At 39.6% G+C, this 13,662-nt stretch overlaps 1 protein-coding gene across 1 annotated transcript in view; it reads right to left on the bottom strand.

Moving 5' to 3' along the window:
• Window positions 1-13,662, bottom strand: part of LOC119543996 (aldehyde oxidase 4-like) — a 70,053-nt gene that overhangs the window by 30,287 nt on the left and 26,104 nt on the right. The window contains 9 exon segments of the mRNA XM_037848957.1: window positions 1,018-1,113; window positions 3,954-4,076; window positions 4,634-4,707; window positions 4,710-4,747; window positions 5,088-5,257; window positions 5,946-6,038; window positions 8,525-8,687; window positions 9,668-9,852; window positions 13,131-13,240. Of these exon segments, the coding sequence (XP_037704885.1) occupies window positions 1,018-1,113; window positions 3,954-4,076; window positions 4,634-4,707; window positions 4,710-4,747; window positions 5,088-5,257; window positions 5,946-6,038; window positions 8,525-8,687; window positions 9,668-9,852; window positions 13,131-13,240 (1,052 nt within the window).

Raw genomic sequence — 13,662 nt, 5'->3', positions numbered from 1 at the left:
GAGTTTTGTTTGGGGTGAAGGGAAAATTCTAGTAATGGATATGGTGGTGAGGGTTCTGCAACAATGTGAATGTGGTTAATCTCACTGAATGGTATGCTCGGGAGAGGTTGGGATGGGAAGAGTTGTGTTGTATATATGGTTTCACAATTGAGAAAGAAAGAAAGATAAACTGCAGAGATGATGACAATTAAATGCAATACATGATCCTGAATGAGATCTAAGAATGGAGGAGAAAAGGCTTAAAAGGACATTTCGGGGACTTAAGAAATTGGAATATAGACTGTAAGCTTTATATAAATGTTAAATTTCTTGAACTTGATAACTGCTCTTAAGGTGATTACTTAAGTGAATATTCTTGTTCATAGGAAATATATCTGGAAGTATTATGTGTTCAGGAAGTATGATGCAACCTGCTCTCAAATGTTCAGAAAATAGATAGGTAGATAGATGGATAGATACAAAGATAGATGATATATAAATAGAATGATAGACAAACAGGGCAAAATGTTAAAATTGGTGGATCTAGGTATCTGGGGATGGGGGTGGGAGTAGGGGTATGTTGGAGTTCTCTGCATGGGGTTTGTATTATTTTTGCATCTGTCCTGTATGGTTGAAATTATTTCAAAATAAAATGGTAAAAAAAGTATTACTGGATTATTGCATGTTGATATTCTAGAACAGGTGAAACTAATCTACAATGATAATCAAAGTTAGAATAATACCTTTGAGTGAGTTACTAACTGAGAGAGGACACAAGGAAACTTTCTGGGGTGCTGGAAGCATTCAGCATCTTGATGTGGGTTATTTTTACATACCTTCATACATACAAAAAATTCAAAAAGCTGTATACTTATTATGTGTGCATTTTACTATATGTAGACTATATCTCAATTAAAACACTTAAAAATCACATGGGTTCAGAAGCACTGCCTTATAGTTTCAGCATTTTGGGAATCAGACGATTGAAAATAATGTTTATCTTCAGAGGCTTCTCTTTTCTGACAAAAGTTCACTTACTTCAGTGATTTGATCAACATATTTAAAGGCTTGGTCTACATTTCGTTGCTCGACTTTTCTCTCAGCAGATAAAAATGAATTGTGCTCTAGAGCTTGCTGCAGTAGAAAAATGAAAAAAACAAAGTAAGATGAGCCAATCCCTTTTATTGCATTCTAATAAGCCATCAACCCCCATCAATCCTATGTTCCTTCTCTATTGCATCTTCACACACCAACAGAATAAGAGCAATGTGAAGAGCAAGCAGAAATTTGATTAAAATGGATCACATGGTCCCACCCTCTGGAGAGCTGAATAATGATGACCTGAGGCAGTTTGCTATTAAGATGCCAACTTCCATGTGAGCAGAGCCATCAATACAAGTAATGAGAGGTCAAAGAGGAGGCTAGTTGGGTCTGGAACACTCAGAGATGGACTGTGTAGGTGAACTAAGTTGTCCTAATTGGATAGGATTAGGACAGTCAGAGAAGAGAGGAAACATTTATTTGGAGTCAAAGACACCTCATGAAGCAAATGTTTTGAGTATGAAGCTTAGCTGGGAGCCAAAATGAATGTGTAGCCAGCATAACTGGTGTTCAGGTTTCCCATCAAGAATCAGTGGAAGATGAGCTTGGGAGGGCAGGTTGAGGCTGGATTATGAAAGACCTCAAATTCCATATGAAGGAGTTTGGATCTTATCTAAGGAGACATTGATGAACAAACTTGGTGGCTTAGAAAAGTTAACGTGGTGAGCAGATGTGCTGAAATGGAGGACAAGAGCCTCTTAAAGTGGTTATTGTAGTAAATCTGACAATAAGGTGGTGAGGGCTGTTCTGGAGGATGAAGTGTGGGTGAAAGTGAGAATGGAAAGAAAGTGACAGACCTAAGGGGCATTGAAAATGGTAACTGGGAAAGATTTGAACTCGGCAACTGTTTGGGAAAAACAGAGAAGGAACAAAGAGGATGCTGAAGACTCTGTCCACATTGCTGGGTATTTTAGCAGCCAGGATAAATGATCCTGTTTTCCTTCCAATTCCTTCCTTCTGGAATGGGAATGTTTATCCTACACCTGTCCCCCATTGTGTATTGGAAGAAAGTAGCTTATTTTCTGGGTTTCAAAGGTCCATCAGACAGAGGAATTTGACCCAGTTTGGACCACATCTAAAACTGAGTTTAATGAGACTTTGTACTTTGCATTGTTACTGAAAAGGTTTGTGGCTTTCGGGATGTTGTGATGGAATGAATGCATTTTTGCATTGTCAATAACTTGACTTTTTTGGGGGTCCAGAGGGCAGTCTGATGGGTATTGAGTTATGTGCCTTAGAAAGGGCATGTTCAGGTCCCAAACCCTAGTCCTGTGGGTGTGGACCTATTGTCAACAGGATCTCTTGAAGATGTTACTTCAGTTAAGGTGTGGCCTAACTCATCAGGTTGGGATTTAATCTGATTACTGGAGTCCTTAATAAATACAGTGAAATTCAGACAGAGAAAAAGAGAAGCTATGGGGAGTAGACAGAAGCTGGAAGTCAACAGGATCGGAAGAGAAAGGAGAAGATGCCTCCACGTGCCCTACATGTGACGGAAAAACCAAGGGCCAAGGATTGCCAGCAGCCAGCCCCAGAATGCCACAGTCTTCTGGAGGGAAGCACTGCCTTGCTGATGCCTCGATCTTGGACTTCTCCTAGCTTCAAAATCACAAGCCAATAAATTCCTGTTGTTAAGCCAGCCCATCGCATGGTATTTGCTTTAGCAACTAGGAAACTAATACAGGGGATGTCATGGGTTGGATTGTGCCCCCTCCCCATGACATGCTCACATTCTAGCTTTGGGTCCTGTGAATGTAACCTTATTTGGAAATAGGGTCTTGGAAGATGTCATTAGTTAAGATGAGGTTAGGGTAGGCCCTAATCCAATATGACTGGATCCTTATAAGAAGGGAGAGGAGACAGACACAAGGGAGAGACCATATGATGACAGAGGCAGAAATGGAAGCCCAAGGATTGCTAGCAAATCATCAGAAGCTAGGAAGAGGTAAGGAAGGATTCTTCCCTACAGATTCCAGACTTCCAGCCTCTAGAATTGTGAGACAATAAATTTTTGTTGTTTTAAGCCATCCACTTTGTGGTACAGGAAACTAAGACAGCAGGGTTCCATATTGCTTATACATGCATGCATCCAGCACACATTTACTGAGCACCTACTATGGGTTTAGTGCTTTGCTAGGCACTGGGAATGCAAAGCACAATACCACAGGTCCTCACCTTCATTAATTAAAAAAAACTACAATAGTTATGACTTATTGAATGGGTTCCACATCCCAGGTACTGTTCTAAGCACTTTACTTGGATTGTCTCTTTTAAACTGCATGGCAACCTTTCGATGGAGGTACCTTTATGATCAACATTTTACAGATGAGGAAACTGAGGTATGGGGAGTTTAAGTAACTCGCCAAAACTTTCATAGTTATTCAGAGGCTAACTGGCAGAGTCAGAATCTGAATCCAAGCAGGCTGTCTCCAGAGCTTATGTTTGGCAATAAGTGGGCAAGGAGACAGAGGATCCAAGAGTTGTAATTCAGTAAAAATGACAACTTCTCTGAGTTCACGGTGCTCTGGATTTCCCCACTGACTAGTTTGTATGTGAGACCGCAGGTCAGGTCTCTGGTGCTGCTAATCTGTATTCTGAGGCCACGCCTTGGCAAGAGGCCACAGGAGGAGAAGGGGGCCCAGGCTACTTCCCGTCCACAGGTCCCTGCAGAGCACTGGTGGGGAAGGAAGGGGGCTCCAGGCAGGAAAGTTCCCAGTATTCTTGAGGCTTAGATTTCTGGAGCCTTCACTCTAAAACTATAGCTAACCCTGAAAAAGGTATAGCCTGAGCCTAAATTATGCTAATTGGGGGTTGAATTCTATCCAAAGCATACCACCCCAGTCATTCCAGAAGACACTAAGTGGCCTGCCTACGTCTGTTGTTATAATCCCCGGTTCTATGTCTTCATAAGCAATCTTCGCTTTTTTAGCTCCCTCTTTCGCATGTGTGTAGGTATCAGCAACCACGCTGCAGACGATCGGACCCACGCAAATTACCTGCAGAAAAGCCACGGGTCATAATTAACTAAAACATAAAATCACTAAAAAGGAATTACTGTTTCCACATTCATTCATTCACCCACTGGGTTTTTGTGACCAAAAGAAAGATTATTTTCTACCTAGGAGGATAAATTCAAAACAGCAGTTTGAGCAGGATTCGGGGACCACAAAATTTGGGTGCAGAACTTAACTATCTGTCTTTACACATCTGACTTCTGATTGTCTTCAGCCATATTCCTTACCATTCCCATATCACACACTGTGCTACAGTCATCCTCACGTTGTCAGTTCTTTTAACGTCCTATGGTCTATATTGCTTTTATGACTTTTATGACTTTTTAGATTTCCCTGAGACAGTTTACAGCTTTTATCAGAATTTCAAAGAGGTCCACGATTCAAGAGAGAGGTCGTGAATCACCGAGGAAGAGTCATTGGTTCCTAGCAAGTCTTTGTGATGTGAACATGAACGCAGGGATGCCACGGTTATAGCCAATAATCATCTTGGCATTTCCAGCAAAGTAGATGAATAAGTAAGCCACACACAAATCACACACCTCATTCTGTGCATAAAGAATTTCTCCAACATGGTTATTATCTCCTGGAACATCTGCTGCTGTTATCACATCAAAACACCTGGAAGTGTCAGGGCTTTGGAACTATCAATTGATCTAGGAGGAAAAATTTGAAGGTAGATCTTAAAGTTGTGGGGGAAAGCTCACAGTACAATATGAACGATTGTTCATATTACTCAAACAAAGGAAAAATTACAATGGGTCTCATAACTTAATCATGGAGTGATAGTCTATGTTGAAAAACGTCACAAATTAGCAGGTGTTCTAACCCTTGGCCATAGATTATTACCTAACTATATTTAAAAAAAGACTGATTCTAATTCAGAAGAGAAAAATGCGTATTCTTAATTGACTTAAATATATAATAAGCTTTCAATTTGACTGTGAATTTTAAATGCCTTTCAGTAACATACTGGAGTATCTTTTATTTCCTTACATAATTTTTGCATGAGCTCTGGTGCTGGTGACTACAGCCAAGAAGAGTTCCTGGGAGAATGGGGGCATGTCATCATAAAACACAGCTTCTCCTGTGGCGTGTTTAAGGACTGACTGGTGCATGACTGGGCGGCCAACCGGATCTTGTGGAGGTTGGGCGGGGTCCACACACTGCCAAGCAACAAAGCAAGTTATGTTACCACCAGGAGTTCTCATGGCCTGAAAATTGGGTCTGACATTTCTGACTTAATCACAGGTCAAGGAAAACTAGAGACAATTGGGTCTCCATATCAGAGAGTTCAAGTTAATACACATCCATTGAGTACTGTGGTAAGGGAAAAATTCTGGTTATAGCCCCTGCCCCCCTCAACCCACCCCCCAAAACCCAAACAAATCCAAAGACATTGTTCCATTGTTGAGGAACTGGAACTACTTACATACATTAAAATATTGTGATAACTTCATTTGTAATAAATTATAAGCAATAATTTACAGAACCAATATGTACAAAGATAAACTACACAAGGTCCTGGGAGATTCAAGGTGGTTGTAATCAACTAGGAAAAGCTGGCTAATAAAAATGTTGAGTCAGATTTTAAAGCGAAGAAGAGGAGGAAATTTCAGACAATAAAACTGATAATGATGGAGAAGAGAGATTCAGAATCTAATTCCTTGTGTACCCTTGAGTAAAATAATAGAAGTTAAACCAAGCAAGCCGTGAGTGGATGATAACAAGTAACACCAGCTGGCTGTAGTAGACTTCATCTTTAGGAGTTATACAAAATATAGTGATTTAAAAGAGGGAGGTGTATTTCTGAATGCATGAACATTTTAAATACCAAAAACCTGACTCACCAACCTGGAACATCTAGATTCCTCAGGGAGTCTCTATGGGGAAATCCTCTAGAGCACTCATGAACTTTTCTGGGATATCAGGAAACTTCTCAGGATCCTGAAAAGATTATTTCACATTTAACTTTACAGTCTGAGTGACTAGCTTGGAAAAATACATGGAGAAATAAGGTTAGCCATTTTATTTTCCCAGATCTTGAAGGCAAGACATTCTGCTTGGAGAGAGTCCTGAGCTTCTATTCTAGTTCTCCAACCTAGTAGGAACTGTTTGAGGAATAAATACATCTATATAAGCACAGAGAAAAGTGAATGTCATTTCCAGGGAAGTGAAGACGTCCCTTCATGCCAAGGTGACCCTTTGAACACTTCTAAATGGAGGCTGTGCTTTTGAATCTGGGCCAAACTTCTGGGCATGTATCTCAAAGAAGCAACTGAGGGAGTAGACAAAGACTGAGCTACAAGGATGTTCAACTATAAAATATTTGTGATATTAAAAAAGCTAGAATTAAACTAAATATCCAACAGCAGGGAAACGGCTAAACAAATTAGGGGACATCCATAATATACAATATTTTGCAGTCATTAAACATGATTTTGTGGAAGTGTATTTATTGGCATTGAAAGAGAGTTTATTTATTTATAGTTTATTTATTTATTTATTTATTTATTTATTCATTCATTCATTTATTGGCATTGAAAAATAGTTGGCATTGAAAAATAGCTATTTCCTGAAATATGGTTAAGTGAAAAAAATGAGTTACAAACTTTATGCACATTATAGTCCCATATTTGTAAAAAAAAAAGAAAGAAAAATATAAATGTATTCCAAAATGTTAATAGTGGTTATCAAAGGATTATTGGATTACAGGATATTCAAAAAATTTTTGCTTCCCTGTATTTTGAAATTTTTCTGTAATAACAGAACATAGAATAGAATAGAATATTCAATATGTAAGAGAATATATGGTAATATACAGCAAATATAAAATAAAATACATACTATTTAATAGATTATATACAATAATAGATATATGCTGGGTATATATTTATATTCTGAATAATCTGTTAAATAATGTAGTATACAGTATATAATAAGGTACAATAGAATTAATAATAATAAAAATAATACAATGACTGGTTAATCTAAGAGAGAAAATCTCTCAGCCATAAAAGAAATGTCAGGTGGAGCCATTCGTCTGACGTTTTTGAGTCAGCTCATGGCTTATCAAGGGGACACATGGTAGTGGACCATATCTGAGGAATGCTGCTATGGAGGTTATTATAAACTGGGCTAAATAAGAAAAAAAATAGTTAACAAAATCTAGAAAGACTCCAAATGTCTAAAAATAAGGAATGGATCAAATAATGGTGCATCTATACATAAACATGCTATGCAGCCAATAAACATGATATCATTGAAAAATATTTAATGACATTGAAAATGTGATTTGTTACTAAGTGGAATAATGTAAGTTATACTAACAGTTACATACAGGTATATTAGGGTGACACATATACATACATCTCCTGAGGGAAGGGTTTGTGATTATCTATGGGTGAAAGGATTACCAGTTATTTTCTCCTCTTCTTTTTTGGCTTACTCATATTTTCTAAATATTAAAGTAAGTATTATTTTAAAAAGAACAAACTCTTTTTAAAAAAAGAAAAAATGTTATAATTTACGTAGAGAAGGCTTTTCACTACTCTAGGTCAACCTGATATTGCATATTAGTATTTGCCACACTGATTACAGGGAAAATGGAATAAGATGGTGTGCCAGTTTGGATATATTATGTCCCCCCAAAAAAGCCATGATCTTTTCAATCCAATCTTGTGGGATATTTGGATTAGGGTGTTTCCACGGAAATGTGACACACCCAACTGCGGGTGACAACTTTGAGTAGATTACTTCCGTGGAGGTGTGGCCCTGCCCATTCAGTGTGGGTCTTGCTGAGTTTACTGGAAGCACTATTAGAGTTCAGATGGAAGGAGCTTGGTGCTGCAGCCAAGAGAGACATTTTGGAGACGCCATTGGAAGTAGACTTTTTCTAGTCCGGAGTTTGCCTGGGAGAAACTAAGAGAACACTCCCTGATGCCTAGAGAGAAAAGTCCTGGGAGAAAGCCATTTGCAACCAGAATCTTGGAGCAGATGCCAGTCACGTGCCTTGTGCCTTCTCAGCTGACAGAGGTTTTCCGACACCATCAGTGTTCTTCAGTGAAGGTACCCTATTGTTGATGCCTTTGTTTGGACACTTTTATGGCCTTAGGACTATAAATTTGCAACTTAATAAATCCCCTTTATAAAAGCCAATCCATTTCTGGTATTTAGCATACTGGCAACATTAGCAAACCGGAACAGATGGTCATCCCCTTCTCAGCCTAGAAGTGAAGAAGCAGAGAAGGAAGAAGGAAGGAAAGAAACCAAGAAGGGCAGAATGAAGCAGTTGGAAGTTGAGAAGCACCACTTTGAGGGCCCATCTTAGGTACCATCAATTTATATTGTCAAAACCAGGCAGGGGAAGTCCTTCATATGCTGCCTTGCTTTCAGAATGTCAAGGCACCCAGAAATCTGGAGAGGTAGTTTACCATCTTATTCGGTCCTCGCCGCACTTTGAGGCAGAATTTGAAGAGTAAACTGATGATGAGGGTTCGCCTGTATTCCACCATGCCACCCTTGGCTCCCGGTGGAATGCAGATCTCATCCAGGACCAGTTGGCAGGCGTCACTCAGCATTTGGTCGTCCCAAGGTCTGGTAGGAAAGAAGGTAAATGTTCCATGTTTACATGAGAGACAAGGATGGACACTAAACTGACAGGGCAAGACAAGAAGGGAAGCAATCAGTTTCCACCTTTGAAAAGCATTTCACCAGCTTTCTTTAGTATCTCTGATACAGTGGTTCCCAAATTTTCCTTATGGACTCCTCCTTTATTATTATTTTTAACTTTACAGATTGGGAATGTTAATCTACCTCAAATTTCTTGGATTAAAATAAGTACTAAAATCAAAGCTTCCTGAGATCTGGGACCTGGTCTTGTTCACGGCTGTATCTCCAGCCGTGCCCTCCACACACACCACATTGACTAAATCTAGGAAAAGTGACTGAATTACTGAAGATGGGGTAAAATACTTCCTAATGAAAGTTTCCACATAATGCTTTGGGAGTTGAGTTATTTTAGTATCTGAGGCAAAGAAACTTACATTAAGTTCTAATTGTTGACAATGAATATGATGGGTGGATAAAAATTATTGTAAAAATGCCTGTTGGAAGAATTTTTTTAAAAAAACTTATTTTCTAAATGTGAAAAATAATGAGAGTGACAGGAAGAAGTTTGCTTAACCTTTTTGAATATATCATTTTCTTTATGCGCTTTAAGAACATCTTAAGATGTCTTAGCATACTGCATTTGAAACATTTACTGATTTTGCAGGTTAATTAAAAATGAAATTTTATAGATAATATTTACTCAGACTGTATAATCTGTACATTGACTTTATTACAGAGACCTCCAATAAAAGAATCTTGAAATATCAAGACACCCAAAATATCTTGAAAATGGTTGGCTTTTGTGTGACTTTTACTTTCCTTATACTTTTCTGTAGTGTTTACATTTTCTCTATGAGGATATGTTTTTTTTTTATAATCAGGAGAATACTCTTCCAGTACTGTTTTCATTAAAAACATAAAAATAAAAAGGCCTGTGCTTCATACCACAGTGTGCTATGACCTACCTCCCGATAAGCTGCTCACAGGTTTGGCTTGCAGAGCTGATGGTGGCGCCCACACTTCCGTAGAACATCTTAAGTTCCTCGATAATGTTTATGCCGTCTTCAAACTTCACGCTCATCCCGGCATTAACAATGGCAAAGGCATTCTCCTGTCGTTGGGCCTGCCAGAGCCCTGACACAAAATGCCACTGGAGATAGATAACCACTCAGAATGTTTACCACGTATCTCCATTGTTCATTGGACAGTAACAACTTTGATATTTATTTATAATGGAAAAAAAAAATCCTGTGGATGATAGGAGTTACCATGTAGGTGCTGTTATTAACTACTGAGTATAGACAGGGTGCTGTGTACTGTCCTAGATGCTTTATATGTTTTAATTTAATCCCCACAACTTTACCCATTCCCAGCTTACTGATGAGGAATCTGAGAGGCTAAGTGACTTGCACAAGGTCACACAGTAAGTGGCAGAGCTGAATTCAAACCCGAGCAGTCTGACTCCAGAGCCTATGCTTATTTGCAAACTCTGGATAACCATGTGCAGCTTTGGGCAAGTGACTGAACCTCTTTGTGTCTTAATTTTCTTTCTCTGTAAAATGTGAATGGTGGGCTTGATCATATGGTGCCCCAGGGACCACAGAGTGTGGTGAAAGGGAGAACAGGAGTTGGGGTGCCTCTCAAGTTGAATGGTTTCATAGTTTGGTGCTCCGTGTAAATTTCATTTGAATAAAGAGCGCTGTATTTTAAAAAAGCATGAAGCTCCTGGACCAAATGGTCTCCAAGGTTCTTTTCAGGTGGAAATGTGTCACTCTAGGTTAAATCTCATTACAATGAACTCTTTTTCTTTGGTGTGGAATATTAGAGCCAGGAAGTGGATACACCACTTTGCGTGGCCGGCATCCTGGAGGGGGTGGTGGTGGCAGGGTGAGGGATGTTAAATCCTACCACCACGGGCCTGTCAAGGATGAAGACAATTTTAATATAGAAAGCAATGGTTGTCAGGAAGTGTTTGAGACTCGCCGATCATATTTACTCTACTGTACTGGAGTCGGTAAATGCTCACGTGGCTGACTGGCCACACATCTGCTGATGTTGCCCTTGTGACCCCCCATCTCCTGAATGAATTATTGCATTAATCTCCTGACTGGTCATTCAACTTTTTGGCTCTCCCCCCAACCCATTTATCCTCTGTCTTTCAACTGGATCGATATCCCTAAAATACTGCATTACATTTTTATCCAGCTTTAAAGCCTTCAAAGGTGGCTGTCTGCTAGAAAACACACCTCCTCCTTGGTGGAGCAGTGGACAAGCTCAGTGACAAGCCCAGCCACCCCCAAGACCCATCTCACCCGGCTGCTCCGGCTGTAGTGGACCCTGGCCTGTTTTTTTTTTTAAATTCAGTTTTATTGAGATATATTCACATATCATACAATCATCTGTGGTGTACAATCAATTGTTCACAGAACCGTCATATAACTGTGCATTCATCACCCCAATCTATTTTTTGAACATTTTCCTTATACCAGGAAAAGTAAAAATAAGAATAAAAAATAGAAGTAAAAAAGAACACCCAAATCATCCCCCCACCCCATTCTATTTTTCATTTAGGTTTTGTCCCCCTTTTTCTACTCATCCATCCATACACTGGCTAAAAGGAGGGTGATCCACAAGGTTTTCACAATCACACCGTCACCCCTCGTGAGCTACATTGTTATACAGCCGTCTTCAAGAGTCCAGACTACTGGGTTGGAGTTTGATAGTTTCAGGTATTTACTTCTAGCTATTCCAATACATTAAAACCTAAAAAGTGTTATCTATATAGTGTGTAAGAATGTCCACCAGAGTGACCGCCTGACTCCACTTGGAATCTCTCAGCCACTGAAGCTGTATTTCATTTCATTTCACTTCCCTGGCCTGTTTTTCATACCACTTTCCCTTTGCTGCCCACTTTCCGAAGCAACTCCCTTCCTAAGTTGTAAAAGTTTCCATTTCTCTTTTAACTGTAAACCAGATGCTTTGCCTTATGGATGCTATGCTTTGAAACTGTACCCTGTAACCAAAATAATTCTTGACTGTCCTCACTTGTATCCCCTTATCTTGCTTTGCAACCCTGAAGTTGGGTGCCCTTGCACTTAGCCCCTTACTGATTAGTATAAGTCAGCCCAGAACTAAACACCCCAAATTCCTAAACTATCTTGCTGAATCAAGTCAGTTCTAATCAAAGTTAGTTTGCCTGACATGCACAGTAGCCAAAGTATGTAATCACTTTATGCATATACAGCAATTAGTCCATTTCTGACCTTGTCATCTAAACAGCTTTGCTTATTATCCTAAGCTTGTCTGCCTTTGTTTGAATGCTATATAAAATACCGAAGGTTTCTCTAGTTCGGAGAGACAGATTTCAAGAAACTGTCTTCCTGCCTTTGCTAAATAACCTTTCTCTCTTCTTAAAATCCTGGGGTCTGCTGAATGACTTCTGTGTGCTTCGGGTGAGGATTCACTTTTGAACCACAGCACAGTCACCTTGCCCTGCTCCCTGACCCTCAGACATGCCTGCCCTCTGCCTCCATTTTGTTCTCCTTCCTGGAATGACACTCCATTCTCTCCACCGAGTCAAAGGTTACCACCTTCTAGGCTCAACCCCAACTGCCTTCTCCCTCCTTTGAACGACCAGACCTCCTCTGACTTCCCTCCCACTCATTTACTGACTGAGATTATTAGTTATCTCCTATTTCTCTGAGATAGTTTTAGAGAGTTTGGAGGACAGAACCCTGTGTCTTATTAGCCATTGCATTCTCTTCTGGGTTTGGCACTGTGTCTGGCATATAGAGTGGTAGGTAGTTAATAAATAAAGAATTTTATTTAAAGTATTTGGTTATTAAATATTGGTCAACTTGGAAGTATCTTTATATTAATGAACTTTCAGTTTACCAGGAACTTGTTACAGGTGCTCTTGGATATAGATTTACTCAATCTTAGCTAAAATGTATATTTATGTGAAACCAAAAAATTCAACTACTCACACAAAAGGTTCTCCTCTTGCAGAGTTGATGTATTTTTCGGCACAGAGATAGGACCCATGATATTTTAGGGGCCCACAAAAGTGTTTACTTTTAATTTCTTTTAAAATCGGAAAAAAAAGTGAATATAATAGTAATGAATATATAGTACTGAATCCAGCCTGGATTATATTCCCCTTTATATTCACACAGTCATAAAATATAATGAGGGAAGGGACCTGTGAAAACAAAAGTGTCAAGGGCCCACAAAAGTCATAACCAGGCGCTGATATGAAAGCAAATCAAATGGTACCCTGGGAATTTGCCCTCCTGCTGAGCAGCCCACAAAGTCTCCCTGAAGTAGCGGGTCTGAAATGGGGAGAACATCATGCTCCCTGAGAGCTCGTCTGCTGGTTGGGCTCACTGCAGGGGGCAGGCTGGGCTTCCCTGGGTCAGGAACCCTTACCCGAGAAGAGTAGGGGATAGAAACAGACAATACAATCTCTTCTGCTTTAAGGTTGGCTTCAGGCAATCTCTCAAGGAAAGGGCCGTTTAAGGGAATCTGCCGTTCTCCTTCTGTTAGAGAGAAGAACGTTGATTAGGATGAACCTATCAAATTGGGGAACGTGCAGCAAGTAGCAGGTGGGATGAAGCTGGTAGAGAGAGCGCAGGTGGGTCACTTTAGACTGGTTACTGAACTTCTGGGGCTTCAGGTTCCTCGTCTGCAAAATGACAGGGTTGAAACTGATAACCCAGAAAGTCTTTCTGCTCATACAGCCATTATATGCCACTTGCAAATTTTGGCCTTGAAGAACTTTAAAGCTAATTGGAAATGACCTAGTACAATACATATGTTTCACAAGTGGGAAAGCTGGGGTCCAAAGGGCTAGAGGTAGAACTTCTGGCAGATGTCAGATATATAATTTTTTCTTTAAAAGTTTACCAACTCTCTTATTTAATCCACAATCGTTTTTTAAAAAAATGTGCTTTTAATGAAA

This window comes from Choloepus didactylus, chromosome 9 (assembly GCF_015220235.1).
Source record: "Choloepus didactylus isolate mChoDid1 chromosome 9, mChoDid1.pri, whole genome shotgun sequence".
Classification (NCBI taxonomy): Eukaryota; Metazoa; Chordata; class Mammalia; order Pilosa; family Megalonychidae; genus Choloepus; species Choloepus didactylus.
Note: the sequence above shows the minus strand (reverse complement) of the source record. Positions and strands in the feature narration are given on the sequence as shown.